This window comes from Protopterus annectens, chromosome 9.part0, assembly GCF_019279795.1.
Source record: "Protopterus annectens isolate FY-2018-M chromosome 9.part0, PAN1.0, whole genome shotgun sequence".
Classification (NCBI taxonomy): domain Eukaryota; kingdom Metazoa; phylum Chordata; order Ceratodontiformes; family Protopteridae; genus Protopterus; species Protopterus annectens.
In genome coordinates, this window is record NC_056743.1 from 1,908,390,601 (window position 1) to 1,908,412,221 (window position 21,621).

At 37.9% G+C, this 21,621-nt stretch overlaps 1 protein-coding gene across 1 annotated transcript in view; it reads left to right on the top strand.

The window, feature by feature from the left end:
• Positions 1 to 1,360: 1,360 nt before the first annotated feature.
• The window catches only part of VAV1 (vav guanine nucleotide exchange factor 1), a gene marked incomplete at its 3' end in the record, with an annotated part of 1,650,237 nt that continues 1,629,976 nt past the window's right edge, over positions 1,361 to 21,621 (top strand). Inside the window, 1 exon segment of the mRNA XM_044084720.1 lies at positions 1,361 to 1,695. Within this exon segment, the coding sequence (XP_043940655.1) occupies positions 1,492 to 1,695 (204 nt within the window).

Below are 21,621 nucleotides of genomic sequence, written 5' to 3' on the forward strand. Positions count from 1 at the left end.
AGTGTGTGTAGACATTAATAAATATTTGAATAACTTATATTTTGGATGTAAAAGCCCTCCTTCAATAACCATTACATGTTCTACAAAATTACATGTTCTTAAACATAAGACAGAGGAACTCTTTTACATCAAAAATATAAAAAAATGTATATACTAATAATAAAAACATTTTACTGACAGTCTCTTTTCTAAGCACAATAATTCCCGCCAGTATGGGTGTCTCAGGGAAATAACAGATCTTGCAGGAGTTGGGAGGTCCTCTGCAAATGGTTTTGGGTTTCACAATACCCTTGGTCAGTTTGTATTTCCCTGTAATGCCCACTGTATCAGGCACTATTGCTTGTGTAACTAACATCAGTAATTTAATAAGCCCTGATAAAGGGATCTTGTTCGTTCAAAAGGTCAGGTAGCTGTTTTGTAAAAAGTCCTATGTTGATTCAATAAAAAGTATTATATAATCACATCATTTCTAGATTCCATTTGCTTTAAAAGAGGTATCACAAAGTTAAGAAACAGACCTTCTTTAAAGGTTGTATTAGTTACAAACATCTGGCTTTCAGGACAGGTAAGAAGAAGGCAAGAGCTCACTTAACTAATGTGTATAGAAGGTGATGAGATATTAATGAACTTTCAGAAAGTCTGGGTGTGCCTTGCACTGGGTTTCTGACAAGTGTGCACAGTAGAATCAGCTGCAGGGTTTGTTGTATGCTAACAGTTCTCTGCTTGCTCTAAATGGATACAGGCTGTGGTATTTTCTTATCAAACTCTGCCCAGTTTGGGCATTCAGAGGCATCACTCCCTCCCTTTATTGTAAATGCCTATTCACGGATGAAAAAAGTACATATTGTAAGTTTATTATCAATTTCAAAATGAAATAATCAACTGTTATCATCATTTAGGTAGACAGAGACCAAAACAGAACCAGGTCATATGCCTGCTGCCAGTTTAGAAATGAAAGCGTAACAATTTATCCTGTTAGTGTAAATAGCTAATTTAAAAGTGAAGAATTATACACAGGTTAATTACTCATATTACAACATGTTCTAATTCTCATGGTAATTTGTTAATAATCTAGCATAATCTTCTACTTTTGAATAACAGTAGAGAGGATATTGGTATTTGTTTTTTCTAATAAGGGTGCATCTGGTGTCATTTTGAATAAGCCAGTGTCTTTATTTTTGTTACAAAGCCATTTTCTATCCTAAATAAGGAAAGATTGAAAAGAATGCTAGTCAGCTCTGCAACTATAACACTTTCATCTGATTTAAATAGTCAAAAAGAGAACTAAGACTTCTGGGAACTGTATTTTTCGATCTACAACATTATGAGTGTGGTTTTGAGAACAGCAGTTGCTAACAAAGAGGAAGTTGGTTCAGTGCACTTCTTGTTAGATGTGTTCATGAGAGAGAGCACAAGCGAGGGAGACAGCTGTATGGACGAGTGCTGAAAAAAGATCTGCTTCTCTCTGTCGTTTTCTTTAGCTTTGCAAGGATGGAGATGTGGAGGCAGTGTGCCCACTGGCTTATTCAGTGTCGAGTATTACCCCCAAACCACCGGGTAACTTCAGATGAGGCCCAGGCATGTGACCTAGCACAGGCACTGCGTGATGGTGTTCTTCTCTGCCAGTTACTGAATAACCTTCTCCCTCATTCTGTGAACCTGAGAGAAATCAACCTGCGCCCCCAGATGTCCCAGGTATGTGAACTGAAGACAGCTTACACCTGTTTCATTGTGTTTCTTTGTTTAATTTACTGATCTGTTTTAAGACATGGTAAATGTACAGAGATCAGCATTTTACTAATTTACTAATTTAAGTTTGGCAGTTAAGCAGAGGACTAAAGCTGCATCTTGTTAATTGGCTTCTTTGTGCACCTAAGGTACAGGCTTTGATTCCTTACGCCTTTATTTGACTAGTGTGTCACTCTCAGCATGTCACTTAACCAGACAGTGCTCCTATGTTACCCCTTAAAGGGATCAATTTGTCCAGTAGGCATAATCAGTTAACAAGTAGCTTAAAATTAATAAAAGAAATGTATTTTTTTCAGTCTTGGCAAAAAAAAAAGATTGAAAACAGAGATACGATGCTGTAAGTGACCATCCTTCCAAAAGTCGAATGCAGTTTATACAATTCTGTTCCAGATGCATTCAGCAAAACATGTAAAATTAACTCATGCATAACCTGAATATATGGCTGTAATGCAGTTTGAATAACCTAAAGTGAAATTAAGTAGTGTGTGCCCTGGCTGCCTGTAGTGCAGTTTGAATAAGTTTTAAGTAAAGTTAGTTAGTGCGTGTCCTGACTAAAAGTCTGTAAGGAAGACTTTGAATTATTTAGCTGCTATGTATTTTGATGTAAAACAAGCAATGTTTAGTCCTGTAACCACACAGTATAATTCAAATGATACAGTATATAACTGCTATAGTTTTAAAGTTAACATTTATAAGAATGATGCTATCTCTTTTTATAAGCGTACTTTTTTATGCTGTCAGTCACGTTAAAAAGAAATCTGAGCTCAGCTTCTGTTGACTTAATGCCTGGTTTCCACATATAAATGTCTGTTTTACTTGGTAAAACATTAATTTTGGTATAATGAGATAAAATGCAGGAACTGTTTTAGAATTTAGTACATTAATCTTAATAATATAAGTTGTGGGAACTCTGAGAATTTTTTGTATTCTCAGTGTACTCGGCTCTTAAAGTTAACTTTCTCATGAGGGAAACCAACAATTTAGTGAAGAAGTCAAGCTAATAATCATTTTATCCACCACCTTTACCTTTAGTCTTAAAGTTTCATTTGCAACTGCACAAGGGTGCCTTCACAACAGTGATTATCTGAAAATGGCATAAATATGCTTCAGGGAGGACCTGGTTACTATCTGTTGTACGTTAAAGGCTGTGTGTGAACTGAAGGTTTATTCTCCATGCATTATAACGCGCCTTTAGTGCAAATGTGTTTTAGTATTGTTACCACTGTCGTGTAATAAAACAGAGCAAGGTTTCTTTTTATGAGGAGATGATATATTTCTTGCTCTGTTAACTTTTAAATGTTAAGTGTAAAATTTTTATTACATTTGTGAGTGATTCAGGCTTATGTCTGGTGAAGTAACAAGGGAAATATGTTATGCAGTTTGATAGTACAATCATGCACTTTGGTTCCAAAGTTATGCAACTGACCTACATTAAAATGATACTCATTTCTAACAGAAAGATGCCGAGGCTAGTCTGTACATTTATTAGTATTAAATAAAGGCATTTGTAAACTGTGAAATGACACGTGGCCCCAAACTTTATCTATTGAGAAATGAAACATGCTGGATCTTATAACTATCCCAGGAATCCAGGGGAATTGTCAGAATCTGGAATTCTTGGGCTTGTAGCTGGGCAGAGTTGTCAACATTTCAGGATTATAAACTACGGCACCTTTTGCCAAAGTCTGACTTTTCAGGGGAAATTTATTCATTAAGCTACTAATTTCATCTCAATTAATGCTTCATGTTGCAGTTTTGGGTTTTTTATTGATTATTCAGAATATAAGGCTTTATATGTTTTTTACACCATAAAGAGAAAAACCAGAACCATTATTCCTGGTATGATTTTTAGAGTATGTGTCACGTTTCATGTTCTTCAGCAAAATACATCAGAACTATCCTATGATACTTGATACATACAGTGACTTTGCTGTAGCTGGTAACCTTCACTGTTTCATAGTTAGTGCTTCTAAAAATCGTGCACTCATGTTTGCAGTCAGGTGAGGTGCTTCTGGCTTAAGAAAACAATAAACAATAATTTCACCAATGCAGCTTTAACATATCATATGATGGCATTAAATATCTCTGTGCACACATTCACATAGGTTCATAGGTTTTAGGATACAAAGCCTAAACAACATGTCCTACATGGAGCAACTCAAAGCCCTGTTATTATACTCTGTATCCTACATCCTAAGAGGTGACCTGTGTCTTGGCATGCAAGGCATACTCTCACCCAATACAGATGGATTTAATGTACATCGGCAAGACAAATGACATCAGAAATACTCAAGCCTAGGGATTTAAATCTCTTCTGCAACATCAAAGGAATGGTTTGGAGGGACAGTTATATCTCACAGAGGATACCGCTGCTCTGGAACAGACTCTCCATCCACATAAAACAAAGTTCATCCCTGTCCATATTCAAATGCAAATTGGATCTATGGATAGGTTCATAGGTTCATAGCTAGGTACTAGGCTATTGGCCCTAGGGCCTATATAAGCCAAGCCAGAAAGGTACCCTGGCTTTCGCCACCCAAGAAAATTATTTTCCTGTGCCCCTGTCGAGCAGAGCCACAGAAGTGATCCCTGGGATGAATTTCCTATTTCAGATCCAGTCATCAAGATTTTTCTTGAAGAGTGCTAATGAGGAGCTCTGTTTGACATAGATAGGAAGCCTGTTCCAGAGTATATGAAGTCTCTGGGGCAGGAATCTATCCCTCCAGCATGTTCTGTTTATTGTGGTGACAAGGTTTAGGTCCCTACAGCATGTAGCTCAGAGGGATTGGATTTCTTTAAGTGGAGCATGTCGAACAGCTCTGGGTTTGACATAGCTTTGTATGTTAGGCAGAGATCGCTTCTGAGTAGGCGATATGCGACGAATTAAAGCTGGAGTTTTTTGAGACGGTCTGTGTAGGGTATCTGTTTGAGGCCAGTAATCCTTTTTGTGAGGTATTTCTGTGGCCTTTCCAGTTGTTGTAGATATCTTGTGAGGTACATACCAAAAGGGGCGTTGTACTCTATAATGGGTCTAATGAGTGATGAGTAGAGGGGAACAATGACCTCTTTTTTTCTGGATGACAAACCTTTTGTGATGAGGTGTGCCACGTAGAAGGATTTCCTGACCACTGTGGTGATGTGATTATCAAAGGAGAGACTACTGTCCACCTGTGTCCCAAGGTCTCTTATCACACTTTCGGTGTTAAGTAGACTACCACCTATGTGGTAGTTCATGGGTACAGACTTTTTACCAAAAGGGATGACAATGCACTTTTTGGCATTGAGCTTCAGGTCATGGCTTTGACACCAGGTATCTGTCTCAGTGCGGCCCTTTTGTAGGGTAGAAAGTACAGAGATGGAGCCCTAAGGTGATCTGTGTAGGGCAGGTTATTCATACCCTGGATTCTGCTGGTGAGGAACATTTGAAGATGTTCCAACTGTTGCAAGTACCTGCTTAGGTACATGCCAAAGGTGGCATTGTACACAATGATGGGTCTGATAAGTGCTGGGTAGGGCGGTGCTATAACTTCTTTGGACCTGGATGTCATACCCTTGCTTTTGAGCTGGGTGGCCTACAATGATTTTCTTACTATCCTGGACAAATGGTGATCAAAGGCCAGATTACCGTCTACATATGTTCCAAGATAGTAAAATAAAGAAGTTGCAGAGTTCCACGACAAATTTACCTTTTATTTATACAAAAAGAGAATAAGCGCTTTCACGATCTACCCAGATCACTTCTTCAGACTGTATTACAATGTCATCTTATCTAACCAAGCATTTTAAACCTTCAGTCATTACCACATTGCAGTTAATTAATCACAATTACATAATTAAAACATGGGAGTGGTTCCCTTTCAATAAAAACTTTTTAAAAATCCAAAGCCTCTTACTTTGCCATTCTTTTGTATCAGCTTATATCTAAACAAATTACTTATAAAAAACAGCTCAGTATATATCATACAATAGAAACATAAAATGTTAATAAAAAGTGTCATATTACAAACATAAATAAATAAATGTGTTTTGTAATGTTTTTAAAAAGAATTGGAATATTCTAACTGCATCCAAGGATTTAGAAACAGTAATAGACTCTGCACCGCACTTTTCTTTCATTAATAAAAAGTCTTTAAAAAGGCAGCTGTGCTATAAATCACATAATACTATACATGAAGTTACATCACAGAGGAAAGGTACTTACCCCTGTAGAAAATCTATAGCATGCAGATATATTTTTCCTGCACTGCCTTTTTTCATCCTGTGAGTAAATTTAAAATAGAAGCAAATATATATGCAGACTGTAGAACTACTGACATGGTATATTTCAGTTTTTTTGTCAAATATGCAAAGCATACTATATAGGTAAAATGAATAGGATGCTAAAAGAACGTATTCTAGAACATATGAGAGACATTGCGACAGGTAAAGAAACTAATGCTCTAGCCAAACATCTTCAAAAAGAAGGGAAATATCATAATTATAAATTCTTTGTGCTTGAGGTAGTTAAGAAAGGCCTTAGAGGAGGTGATATAAACAATAAAACAGAAGAACTAAAACAGAAGTGGATTATAAAATTAAATGCAGATAAACATCCAGGAATAAATGATATCACTTAAACCCTTCCTTAAAGCACGACATTTGAAGCGCTAAATGTTTATTTATGTTTTTAATATGACATTTAATTATATCCATGCCTTATTATATAATATGTTGCCTTTGCTTTATGTCTATATTTATAATGAATTCAAGTATATTAAATTAAATTAAGAATTTTGTCTGCCAAATGGTTGTGATCTAGCTTAGTTAGGCCTATATTATAATATGCACACACACACACACACACACACACATATATATATATATATATATATATAGATATATATAGATATATATATATATATATATATATATATATATATATATATATATATACACATGCATTTATATAGGTAATGTTTTGCTAATATTTTGTATTAACATTCTATTGTGTCATATATACACTGAGCTGTTTTTTATAAGTCATTTGTTTAGATACAAGCTGATACAAAAGAATGGCAAAGTAAGAAGTTTTGGATTTTTAAAAAGTTTTTATTGAAAGGGAACCACTCCCATGTTTTAATTAGGTAATTGTGATTAATTAACTGCAATGTGGTAATGACTGAAGGTTTAAAATGCTTGGTTAGATAAGATGACATTGTAATACAGTCTGAAGAAGCGATCTGGGTAGATTGTGAAAGCGCTTACTCTCTTTTTGTATAAATAAAAGGTAAATTTGTCGTGGAACTCTGCAACTTCTTTATTTTACTATTTTGGTACTTTTGTGTCATTGTTAGAGTGAACTCAGTACTCCGTCCATTTTCCTTGTACCAAATATGTTCCAAGATCCCTAACTGCTGGGTCAAGTCTTACAGATGTTTTATCTATGGAGCAATTTCCTTGGGTGGATGATTTTCCAAATGACACTGTAATGCATTTCTTGACACTGAGTTTTAATCGTGGCTCTGGCACCAATCATTCATTTGTGTTATACCCTCTCATAGGATGTTGGTGTCATGGGAGAATCTATGACAGCTCTCCAACTTACAGTTATCCGTGAATTTGGTGAGCAAGAGGCCTTCAGTATCACCCTTGACTTCTGATAAATACATGCCAAACAGGAGCAGGCTCAAAACAGAAACCTGGGGTACTCCGCTGATGACCAGTCTCCTATTAGAAGTGGTCTCACCGGTCCTGACTTCTTGGTTTCTGTCTGTTAGCCAGCCAACAACCCAGCAAGTTATGTAGAGATTTATGGAAAGTTCTAAAAGTATTGTCAATAATATCTGAGTAGATATCGTACTGGATGCCTAGGCTAGATTAAGGTAGAAGGTAGTCACAGTTTTTCCCTCATCCATAGCCATGTTGACCCTCTCAAAGAAGTCTAACAGATTGAAAAGGCAAGACATTTCCTTAACAAACCCAGACTGGTATGGGTCCATTGTGTCTAGATTGCCATTGTCTTTGCTGAATATGTCCATGATAATTCCTTCCATGCATTGCATATTAGACCTGTCAGAGTGATAGGACTATAGTTCCTGGGGTTGGTTGATAGACCACCCTTTTGGGGAGGGATGACCGTTGTGTCCCTCCATTCAGCCATACATGTTTTGAGGCTATAGTTGAAGACCACCTCAAGTGGTCTTGCTAGGTCATGTTTTAGGCAATTAGAAGTCTACCAGGTATTTTGTTTGGGTATACTGAAGCAGTGTTTTTGGGCTTAGTGATCCCTGGCAGTACTTGCTCCATGTAGATAATTTGGGAGATATGCCAGAAAGTATTTCACAGGGGTTAGTAGGAGTCAAGTGGGGGAGTGAAGTTAGAGCTAAATTTGTCAGCCAGAAGATATGCTGTGTCACCCTGGTCAGTGATGGTTATGCTATTTACCACAGTTCTGCACACTGCTGAGTGTTACATTGAAGGTTCCTGACATAGATGAAGGAGGCCGTGTGATTGTCCTTAGTTTGGGAGGCTATCCTGACCTCATAATTGGCCTTATTGGACTTACTTGGCCTCTTATGTTCTTCTTCAGTTGAATCAGAGACCTCTTATCTCCATGACAGTTGATTTTCTGATTCTGGCCATGACTTCTTCTTTTGTTATTTACCCTATTAAGGTTATGATTACACCAATGGGGTTAATTTTTGGTGAGTGATTTGGGCTTATTTCTGGTAGGTTAGCAGTCAATATGTAGCCATTCACACATTTGGGCCGGGTTTCAGTGAATACTTCTGCAGAGGTAGCTGTGTTTTCAGGGTTTGCTGGAGTCCTGAATTTTGACAAGCTGTCCTTTAATAGGATATAGTTCACTTTAGAACAGTTCATTTTAGAATAGTTTCTTACTATTATTGGTTTAGTTGGGTTCTCCAGGTTGATTTTTACTTTTGAGGGAGACAGCTTTGTGGTCTAACCTCACCAATGAGGACATGACATAGGGGAGGGGTACAACACCCTCAAATGTTGGTAACTAGTAGGTTCAATGTGTTTGATCCTCTAGTTAGAGTGTGCACTATTTGGTCCAGGGTGTTTGTGTTGATAAAATCCAGGAAACATTGTGTCTCTGAGTTTGAGGCAGTGTATATTTTCCAGTCTATAGAGAGATAAAGTCTCCCATGAATAGGGTATTTGGTTGGACGTTGAGTGTGTCTAGTAGGCCCAGGTATGAGTTGTGAACTTCATTGGTTATAGAGGGTAACCGTTTGCTGGCAGGACCTGTTAAGGAACGTTGTCTATGGAGACTTGGACATGGATGAACTCCAGGGCATCACCCTGTTTGACCATCCTGGACTTGTACTTGTTACTAATGTAGATCGAGACACATCCACCTTCGGCCTTTGTTGGCCTAAGTGTGTAGCAGGCACTGTAGCTTTGTACTGCCAGAGTACATCCTGTGGCTTTAAACCGAGTCTCAGTAGCAGCACAAAAGTCTACATTCTCCAGGGTGAGAAGAGGTTGTAGGGTGTGGAGTTTCTTTGAGCAGTGTTGCTTTAAAGGTTTTCTTTTCTTTTTTTTTTTTTTTTTTTTTTTTTGCTGTGTAGGTAGTTTTGTCAATTTGGGATTGGCTAAAAAGGCTCTAAGGGGGTGGATAAAGTTTTAGCCAATATCTGAAAGCCCATGTATAACAAATGCAGACCATCCTTAACAAAACATCATGGTCTGTTAACTATATTTTCCCATACTGATAGATATTGGATCCTCTTGTAGTGACAACAGAAACTAAGCCAGTTATTAAAATTGATAATTTTCTGTTCATACTGTGGCATCATCGTAGGTGAAGGTAGAATGCTGCTCAGCGCAATGTATGTATCTGTCTATGACACATATTCAGAGAGATGCAGAATGTCTGTTTTTTATACAGTCCAGTCAGGTAAGTCTCAGGTCATTTACACTCACGTGGACTATGACAGAATCATATTAGTGTCTGTGGTTCAGTGCCTTGAGTCAGTGTGTGATATTGCAGATGCTGTCCAGATGTGCAGCTAACGCTTGTCTTCTCCTTGTCATTCCTCGTGAGAAGGGCGTCTGTATGACGTGCAACAGGATCGCCTATCATAAGAGGACCTCGTAAAGTATTTGCTTGCCTAAGAGGCTCTGTATTTTGGGGAGCACTGGGTACAGATTTATGTATGATGTTTGTTGTTGCTTTTGGTACATGCTTTAGGGATTGCTGAGAATGTGTGTTGCTGTTTGACAGCTTACAAGGTCTTTGAGGTTTGGGGAAGTTTTTTAAGTTCCTCAGAGTAAGAAATTCTGTGTGTGTTGTGAGCAGAGTGCATGAACGATGTAGTGTGTGTGTTCTTGACAACCTTTTTCGTAAGCAAGATGTTGCCACCAAGGAAGTTATGTATGTACATCTCTTGCGTACTGAGTTAGTTTCTTTAAGGATTAAAAGGTTGTATGACTACATGATAAAACTGCTACATTATTCTCAGGATGTCCGTATCTGCCAAGCTAGCTAGAGAGACATTAGGAAATTGTGTATCCATGCTGTCAGGACCTCTATTAGTGTTGGGCTGTTATGGTTTCAGGACTTGATTTTACAGAGGTCACCTGAGTGGTGTCTAAGGTTAGGGCTAAATGTTAGATAGTGCTATGGTCTGTGCTGACTCCCTGCCCTAAGCTTAGTTTTACACAAAGCCTTTGTGTATTACAGGCCAGAAGCCTAAGTACTATCTTTATATGTACATTAATAATTTGCTACTTTACAGGGGCTGCTAACAACCACTGTGAGGTGAACAGCTCCATGGAAATGCACCTAATTTATAGCACAGAGGAAAATGCTGAAAACTAACTAGTATGTCCTCAGGCCTATAAATGACTACAGTTTGATCTCCTTGGAGTGCTTCCCAACCCAGTTCAGGGAGACCAGGTAAACACCTTCTGCCACAAGATGGAGAGCCCTGAAATTTCTTAATGTAAAAGCACAGCAAAAGTAGCTCTCAAGTGTGGAAAAGCAACAAACGACTACCAAACAATAGAGCCCTGGCTAATTTGCCCTTCTGCAAGATGATTTGGAAGTAAACAGAACTAGAAAAGCTGTACAATCCGAGAAATGATGATTTTTGCCACAAGAGTAAATAAATGTATTCAAAAATGCAGACAAACATTAGCAACCAGTGAATAAAGCAAGTACAAGAGCAGTAAATGAAGAAAATATTCTTATTGTAGCCCGGGCGGCTCCGGATACAGTAGAAACACTTAGAAAGTGCTGTGAGCTCTGTGAAAGCGAGCACCACTCATGATGTTTGTCTGGCAGTTAATGCAGATAATCAGTGCTATGAGCTACTAATGAGCTAGCTCTGTAGTCCAGGGTTTGATTCCCGTAGTTTTCATTTGTCTACTGTGTGATTCTGAGCAAGTCACTTAACTAGACAATGCTCTTGGCAATTGGGCTCTGCTGCTAAATGGCCTTCTGGATTGCATGCTCACTATCTGTGTATGAGAATGCTTCTCATCTTAGAATTAAATACAACAGTATCCTCTGGGGAAATAATTACTGCTAACAATTACTTTAGTATTTTTTCAGCTAAGTACATAAATAGAACCTAACATGCCTCAGTTATGTCTCTGTTGATATGGGTTAGGCATGCTGCAGCTGTATGACACCAGGGGAGGGGGATGGCATGAAATATGTGACATCATAAAGGTCTTGCAGACATGAAACGCCACACTTGATATTCAGGATCAAGTGTTTGATAGACATATATCAGTGGTGAAAATGTTTTCTGTTGATTGTGTCAGCCATATTGACTTACTCCTACAGAATGAATAGGTTCTGATCTAATGGCTATTTATAGCCGGACAAACTCACTAACAGGCTAAGAATGTGTATGATTGTTTACTGTAGGCCACACTAACATTCTTCTCACAGGTGTGGGTGGTATTTACTTGATTGACATTCCAATGGGGCTTTCAGTTAAGTGCTTGGCTCATTTTTAATTGTTATTCTAATTATGCATTTTTTTGCACATTAAAACATTTAAGAAGTTTAAAGTATAAAAAGTTAAAACTCTAATGCTGGAGTTCACTAACTTAATGTCAGTGAAAGATGGCCACACACATCTAGCAAGGGGGCTGCCACCCCTGCACAACCTGCGATATACAGGTTTGAGTGCCTTGCAGTCCTTTCAGGGGTGCAAGGGGCATATGGGTTTCACACTGTCTGTTAATGTCATTTTCTTAAGAACTGCTTAAGTTTTATGGACTACTATATGTAGTTTTCTCACATCTGTTTTGCTCTGTTGGTGATGGGTGATCCCACGTGATATAAACGTCATTGTTTTCTGTAGTGCTTGGTGGCGCATGTTTCTGGTATTTTTTACCTACTTAAATATTATATATAAAATATTTAATATTATAATGTTTGCACAATCCCCAATACAATTATGCCTTTCTGTATACAGTATTCTTCCATTAGTATATCACAACCAGCAACAAGATGTGTGACTGTTTACAATTCTGTTTTACAAAACCTACATTTGTCTGTTTCTCTCACATGTCCGATAGACTTTGTAAACAAACATTTCATCTTTTGGTTTAAATTCACCTCTCCTTAACCATTCCTACATTTGATCCTGATCAACATGAGGTTGTTCCAAGAGTTTTCTATACCTGCAACTATATTTATGCATTTTCCACATGTCTTGCCTTCTCATAGGTTCATAGGTAGGTACTAGGCTATTGGCCCTAGGGCCTATATAAGCCTAGCCAAAAAATGTACCCTGGCTTTCGTCACCCAAGAAAATTATTTTCCTGTGCCCCTGTCGAGCAGAGCCACAGAAATTATCCCTGGGGTTAATTTCCCATTTCCCATCCAATCATCAAGATTTTTCTTGAAGAGTGCTAATTAGGAGCTCTGTTTGACATAGATAGGTAGTCTGTTCCAGAGTATGGGAAGTCTTTGGGACAGGAATCTATCCCTCCAGCATGTTCTGTTTATTGTGGTGACAAGGTTTAGGTCCCTAGAGCGTGTAGCTCGGAGGGATTAGGATTTCTTTAAGTGGAGCATGTCCAACAGCTCTGGGTTTGACATAGCTTTGTATGTTAGGCAGAGATTGCCCCTGAATAGGTGATATGCGATAGAGTAAAGCTGTAGTTTTTTGAGACAGTCTGCATAGGGCATCTGTTTGAGGCCAGTAATCCTCTTTGTGAGGTATTTCTGTGGTCTTTCCAGTTGTTGTAGATGTCTTATGAGGCACATACCAAAAGGGGCGTTGTACTCTTTAATGGGTCTAATGAGTGATGTGTAGAGGGGAACAATGACCTCTTTTTTTCTGGATGAGAATCCTTTTGTGATGAGATGAGCCACAGAGAAGGATTTCCTGACCACTGTGGCGATGTGATTATCAAAGCAGAGACTACTGTCAAACTGTGTCCCAAGGTCTCTTATCACATTTTTGGCATTAAGTAGACTACCAGGTATGTGGGTAGTTCATGGGTACAGAGTTTTTACCAAAGGGGTTGTCAATACACTTTTTGGCATTGAGCTTCATACCATGGCTTTGACACCAGGTATCTGTCTCACTGGGGCCCTTTTGTAGTTTGTCACATCGTTAGGAGTTTTGATTATGGCTTCTAGTTTGCAGTCATCCGCAAACTTTGTTAGCCAAACTGGTCATCTGGTCCTTCACCTTATACTCTTTCTTTAGTTTTTTGGCACATTCAGTTGCTGCCTGATTTTTATCTACTTCTGGTTTGATTCCCATTCTTGCTTGTTGCCGATATGCTCTTGTTAAACGTAGCAGGGAAGTCATTTTAGACTTGCTCTCTTCATGTTTTAAAACTTTCACTATCTTTGGGTCTTCTGAGTTCAGCAGATATATATTCAGTCCTACGATTGCAGATCTATACATGTAATCAATTTTGAGGAAGCCCATACCTCCTTCAGAATGGGGAATATATAGTCTTGGTATACAATGATTTTTATAAATCATTTGATAAGCATGAAGTGTCCTTCATGTTTTTCTGTCCAACCGATGCAACATCTTTTGGGTCCAGTGAATCACTCCAAAACTGTAAGTTAGGACAGGAAGAGCAAATTAGTTTATAGCTTGGATTTTGTTCCTAGATGTCAGTGTGGTTTTCGGGATTAATTTAAGTCTTCTGAAGTATTCCTTACTAAGTTTTATTTGCATTTGTTCATGTTTTATTGCTGACCCTTCATCAAATCCCAAATATTTATACACTCCCTCTTCCTCATGTTTGTTTATATCCCACTCCTGTCTCAGAGTGATGTTTTCTTGGTGCTGCAGCTTTTTTGCTTTAAAGATTGCTTTTGCACATTTATCAAGCCCAATTGACATTCTTAAATCATTATGACATCCCTTCTCTGGGCCAATGATCAAGGAGCCTCAATCCTCACCACAGATCCCAGTGGGGGAATGTTCTCTCTCTCTCTCTCTCTCTCTCTGTCTCTCTCTCTCTCTCTCCCCCTGCTGCTCTAAGGTTCTTAACAGGGTGCAACACAGGTTTCTCTTCGTTTGGCTTTATAGTGAAATTAATATTAACATAGAGGGTAATGTTGATCAAACACAATGAAAAATTGCAGGAGAGTGAGGCAACAGCATCACTAAATAGATACAAATACTCTCAAAGGTTAAATATTTCCTAAAAATGACCATCCACAATGAAAAGTTTAAATATATTTAATAATAAATAATAAATGTACATGAAAATACTGAATATTTATTTATAATAAATAGCATAACATTAATCATGGGAAATATTAAAAATAGCAGATGGAAAGAGTCACACAGAGACAGAAAAATAATACTTAACTAATCTCACTATATTTTCCTGACTAATCTAAAGAATTACTGTTCCCTACTTACTTAACAGAGCAAGGCAAGGTGATATGGGTGCGTGGTCTTTCTTGTCAGGTTTCACAAACAGACTGCCATGATACTTCTTTCTCATCTAGTATTAAAGCACCATTTGAGTGCTGGACTACAGAATGACTTCACATCTGGTCACCTGACTCTGTGGTTCCCACACTACCCTTTTACTAGAAGCTGAGCAAGGATCTTGCACATATGTGTCACAATACACATACATAGAGCTTTGCTAAGGTGTGTTACAGCACCTGGAAGCTATTAAACCATTTCAACACTTCCACCCTTCCAGGGTAGCAATTATTTCACCACTAAGGACAATACAGCAGGATTCTTAGTCCTCATTTTCACAGATGTTGCATCTCTGGCTGCATTCTGACCTGTGAGATACAATCTTTATGGCTTATACCAAGTAATTTAATTTCAGGTTATTTTTCAAAGTTAGTTGAACTGAGATTAACCTCTTCTCTTCCAGTATCCTCTGTTGCAATATATTAATTTCAACAGTTACAGACAGTCTAACATAAAGGTGTATTTCCTTTCTGTCCAGCAGGACCCACTGTTGGTACATTTTTTAACACAAGCAAGTTTACAAATACATTTTCAACACAAGCACCTGTACAAAGCAGTTTGCTATACAAATGACATATGATTCTTTACAAAACTCCTGCTAGCTATGCTGGCATACGTTACACATGCACTGCCCTACTGTCTCTGGCATAGTTGGGCACTACCTCATATCATCACAACCATATGAAAAGGTTTTGACCGGTTGCAGTTGTGCTTTCAGTTCCTCAGCTGAAGGAACTACACAGTTTTAAATCATCCACAAAAAGAAGATGAGAATCTTTATACTTCGTTTTTTTGTGGGGGGGAAATTATAGCCATGACCTGATCTGTTAAGTAGATAGCTTAATGGATTAATTGCAAGATGAAAGAGCAGTGGTAAAGAGTCACCCTGAATACCCCCTTTGAATTTTTATCCCTGGAATAATAATTTGTCCTTTATCATGGCTTACCTGCAAAGTGGTTTGCCACTGTTTCATGGTCTCTGTAATGTACTTGATCAGTGTAGGTTGTATCTTATAAATTTTTAAGCACTCTTTTATCCATGAATGTGGGATACCGTCAAATACTTTTTTGTAGTCTATCTATGCCATACTTAGATTATTTCCCTTTTTACAGTTCTCCATTATGACTTTATTTAACAACAAATGATCCTTTGTTCCATATGATTTTCTTTTGTCACCCTTTTGTTCTATTGCCACAATTGGGTTTTATTCTAAATGACTATAAACTCTATCGGCATCTGTTCCAGTGTATAGTTTATATGTTGTTGAAAGTCAAGTTATTGGTCTGTAGTTTTTAGGATGGCTTGCAGGTTCACTCTTAAGGAAGAATATTGTTTTTGCTGTTGTTAGCCAGGCTGGTGTCTGTTTGGGGTGCGCATATAAGTAGTTCTTGCTCAGGAATAAATCTTTATGTAAAGACATTAATACTATTAGTCAGAAGTTAGGTACTGCATCTGGGCCTGGGGTTTCCAATTAGAGGCTTTTCTTAACTTTGTTTCAGTTTCTCTGGCTGTTACTTCATTCCATTTCATATCCTGTACATTTGAACTTCTTATTCTTTCTTTTACTTCTTCTATCCATTTACCATCTAGTTATGTTCCACAAGATCTTCATAGATGTTTCTCCAAAATGTATCTATTTCTGCTTTCTTTTTTTTTTCTGGTGGTGTTTCGTTTCCTTTTGCCTTATTTCCCAGTTCTCGATAAAACTTTTTGGGTCATCAATAAATTGCTTATTTTGTACTTTTTCTTTATATTTATCTGTATATCTTCTAAGTTTTCCTCCCAGTGCTGATATTTTTAGTTTATTATCTGCAAATGTGCATGATAGATACTGATCTGTTCTGGTAGTGCATATGGCTTTTATCACGTCTATCTTTCTGGGTATTTTGTTGATCTGCTCCCTCTAATATAGTCTTTTAAGAGTGACACTTCTTGCCTTAATTGCTTTACAGATGTCTCTATTTAATACTTCCATAATGGCTTTGATTTCCCCTTCTGTTCCCTTACTGTCTTGTGTTTTTGTGGTAGGACTTTACCTGTTATTAATTTAGCTGCACAGTAATATATCCTGTTTACGTCTGTTATATCACATGGATCTTTATGGACAGTCCTAATTACTCTCTTCATTTGTTTTATCAAACTTCTAACTTTTCAAGTTGCATTGACTTTCTTTAGTCTATTTCTTTCATTGATCATAATATATGTGTCTATCTCTATTATAGCAAACAACTCTTCTCTTAGATAATTTTCTTCTAAACTGAGGGCACATTCTTTGCTCTCCATACCCTGTCAGCATTCTACAGAAAGTTCCAGAGCATCTTTCTGTACCACATTCTCTTCAGTTTTATATTGTCTCATTAGTTGCTCTTTCACGTGGGAACTCACTGGCCTATCACTCCTCAACATTGACTGCATTAGAGTTGCCACAGTTTCCTGTTCTTTCTCTTGTTGTGCAACTCCAACGGAATGCTTGTACTGGTTTCCAATGGATAGCTCCAAAGTATCTTCATATGGCAACTGATCAGATTTACTTATTTCCAGTTTGATGACTGGGGAAGTCCACTGGGCCCCCATTTTCAGTGGAGGCCTGAGGAGAAAAGCTCAAAACGCAGTTAACAGAATGTAACATAAGTACATTATGGAATATACAGTATACAAAAGCATAAATATACAATTTAAAATACCAATCAGGGAGTATACATTTAAAAACACAAATGTTAAAATATAAAGTCAAACGTAATACAGAGAATATAATTAAAAGTACAAGTCATAAAGTATTTATACAAGTTTAGTGTTTGTTCTAACAATAATGTTAGTGATCAGAGGTGATAGCAGATGAGACTGAAGGGAGGTTTGAAAGAGACGACAGTGTAATTTAGGTGGGAAGGGAGCAGATGTTGCCAACTCCACTGGTTTCTCCTTAATTTGAGGACCCATTTCTCTATCCTTTTGAGATGTTATTAGAGTTACATTTTCTACACTAAATCCTTGTCATTGCAGGTACTCCATAACCTCAGTTTCGGTTTCTTTAACGTCTCCGTTACTAAATCCTCTTTTCTACTTTTCCTCTTTGTTTTCTTATTTTTCATATTGTAACATGTTCCATATCTGGATGCCTACATGTGTTTGTATCCCCCACCATCTCAGCTATCGTTATTGACCTTTCATGTTTTGGTTTAAATTCACCTGTCCTTGGCTATTCCCGCATCACATCTTACTCACATTGTGGTCGTGCTAGCAGCTCCCTGCACTTACCGTTATAACGGGGGGCTTTCCCATTATCATTTTCTTTTTTTTTCTTGTCGTGGTCTTTATATTCTTTCTTTCTTTCTTTTGTTTTTGCCGTTTTCTGTTGCGTCTGTATTTGTCCAATTCTGTACTGATTTTCATTGCCAGTCCTTTCAAAAATGTTCCCATTAATATGAGAAAAGATTTCTTGGTAAGGTCAGAGCACAAAAGTGTCTCCTTTGAAGTAAAAAGCAAGAGTTGGTGTATATAAGTTCTGGGGGTACAGGGGGGGTGCAGAGGGGCATACTCTCCTGCAAAAAAGACATTTAAAGGAGAAGATCAACGTTTGAGAATTATTGTGTTTGTGTCTATAGTTTCTGTCTTTTTCAGCTTGTCAGCCTTGGCCTTTTGAGTGCCAGCATTTCAACAGGGAGCCTGATACAGTCTACTTCTTGTCCAAATTCCTTTATATTACATTCCTGTTCCAGACTGATATTATCATGGTGGCCAGGGTGCTACTCTGCTCAACATGTACTTGAAGTTTGTTCTAGATGTGAAGGATACATCGGGATATGAATCTGCCATGCCAATGTGTCTTATTTATCTGCTGCTGAAGGTTTAGTTCTTTAACTGAGTGGCTGATGTCCCATTAGATCTGCAAAGGAATAAGAGATCAAATAGGTTTGGATCTTTCATGGCACGAAAGACTAGACATAGATCTCCATTGAAGAGTCTGTAAGAGACTGGATAAAGAGAAAGAGCGGTCAGTCTGTCATGATAACAAAGACTTCTGAGGACACTGTGATCCTTTTAGCTATAAGGTCTCTGAAGTTGTATAATATGTTTAGCTAAATGCATGCCATTGCCTACATGGGGATTTGTTAGAGTTAACTCCCTCACAAGGTCACAGATTTAAAGGAGGAAACTAAGGCCATGAACTCCTGACTCGAATAAATCCAGTTCAGACAAAGTGCCATCATGAAGAATTTGAATGTTCTTTCAGATGGGTAGCTTTGGAATTTCACAGTCCCTTTCCCAAATCCTATTTCTTTGAGTTTTGTTTGTAGCTTTGCATGATTAATGGATCTGCTGACTGCATTCAGATGAATTAACAGGCCATCACTGTAGACACCTTTGTCCATATGGGAGCATATAGCATATGATGTAGAATATGGTGCACCAAAGGGCTCTGTCTGACTAAGTATTAAGATGACTGCAAGATATGAATGGTCAATGAATCCCCAAATGACTTAACCATCCTACAGGAAGGTCTGTCTTAAATAAATAACTGGTACCTAAATCATCGACTGAAACTAAATGCCAAAATGCATTATTGTAACCTTTGGGAAGTCACCACCCCCAGGGAACTACCATTTTGACAATATGCCTGTAAGAGTTGACCCAGTTGTTTGGGATTTGGGAAGTTATTTACACAGTGGCCTAACGTTTGACCAACATGTGTCCATTGTTGTAAGAAAGGCCTTCTATATTGCACAGTCTATAAACAAAGGGATTGTGTCTAGATCTAAGGATGTTATTGCCCCCCTTTACTCAGCCCTCACTATGCCAGTCATTAAATATAATGCTCCCATTGGCATGTATTTGAACAGATCCATGCAACAAGTGGAATGCCCACAGAGATACCAGACTAAAATGATATAAAGCCTAAACAACATATCCTATATGAACTGACTCAAAGCCTTGTCACTATACTTGGTATGCTACAGACTGCTAAGAGGTGACCTGTGGCTGACATGCAAGGCAGCCCTGACCCATTACTGATGAATTTACTGCACATCAGCAAGTCAAATGCTATCAGAAGTACTTGGTCTAGAGATATAAACCTCTTCTACAATCAACAAAATGGTTTGGCGGGACAGGTATATCTTACAGAGGATACTGCAACAATGGAACAGACTCCCCCTCAACACAGAACAAAGTTCATCTGTCTCCATATTCAAGCACAACTTGGCTCCAGCAATGAGAAGTAGAACGTTTACCCCTTTACTGCCTCCGGTACTACTAATGGACAGAGGCAGCTCCTAAATGTTTTGTCCCATGCTTGAGTTACCTCATTTATCTAGGGTATAATCCCAGTTATTCTCAGTAGGGGTAAGGTATAATTGTTGGGAATGGGTAAGGCCAATCTCTAACCAAATGGGATAGGTTATTTTGAGCACATAAAAGGGAATTGGCTAGGTTTGAAATGTCCTTATCTATGAATCTAGAATACATACCTGTTAGAGCATTAATTTGTTTGTGTCTTTCGGCTTTTCCCGGTTAGGGGTCACCACAGCGGAACTCCGGTCCACTAATGATTGGCAGTTGATTTTTATGTACCGGCTTGCCAGGCCTGATGCACAACCTTCAACGTAGATACGCCCATTCACGCATGTCTCCACACAGAAGACGCTCTAGCTGAGAATCGAACCGGACAGTGTCTTACTGTGAGGCAACAACGCTACTGCAGCACCACCACCACGGGTCTGTTAGAGCATTAATATCATCCTAAATCCTTGCAGCTAGCTTAGTACTTATCTATGAATCTATAATGCATACATGTTAGAGCATTAATACCATCCTAAATCCTTGCAGCTAGCCTAGTGCATATCTATGAATCTATAATACATACCTGTTAGAGCATTAATACCCTTCCTAAAACCTTGCAGCTAGTCTAGTACTTATCTATGAATCTATAATACATACCTGTTAGAGCATTAATACCCTTCCTAAAACCTTGCAGCTAGCCTAGTACTTATCTATGAATCTATAATACATACATGTTAGAGTATTAATACCCTTTCTAAATCCTTGCAGCTAGCCTAGTTCTTACCTATGAATCTATAATACATACCTGTTAGAGTATTAATACCCTTCCTAAATCCTTGCAGCTAACCTAGTACCTATCTATGAATCTATAATACATACCTGTTAGAGTATTAATACCATCCTAAATCCTTGCAGCTAGCCTAGTACCTATCTATGAATCTATAATACATACCTGTTAGAGTATTAATACCATCCTAAATCCTTGCAGCTAGCCTAGTACATATCTATGAATCTATAATACATACTTGTTAGAGCATTAATACCCTTCCTAAATCCTTGCAGCTAGCCTAGTACTTATCTATGAATCTATAATACATACCTGTTAGAGCATTAATACCTTTCCTAAATCATTGCAGCTAACCTAATACTTATCTATGAATCTATAATACATACCTGTTAGAGCATTAATACCCTTCCTAAATCCTTGCAGCTAGCCTAGTACTTATCTATGAGTCTATAATACATACCTGTTAGAGCATTAATACCTTCCTAAATCCTTGCTGTTCCTAATATAAAAGGTCACATTTAATTACACTTACTAAATAATGGCTATACAGTACCTTTTCAAAGACTTTTTGTGTAGGGTCTAAATTTGGTTATATGTCTATAATGCTGGTGGGTAGTTGGAGTTGGAATTTATTCTGAAAATGTTACAAAAGCAGATGATAGCAGAGTGGAATGCAAAACTGAGGTACATGGGATGAAACTGAATACAGACAATATGCTGGTCTTAGCAGCAAATGGGGGAATCGGAAAGACCTTAAAACTGATTTAAAAGGGGAAATAGTGAAACAGGTTAATGGTTTTAAGTATCTGTGAGTTGAGGAGGAGATAAGTCTGAATGAGGAGGTGACAACTAAAATCAGGGCTGTGCAA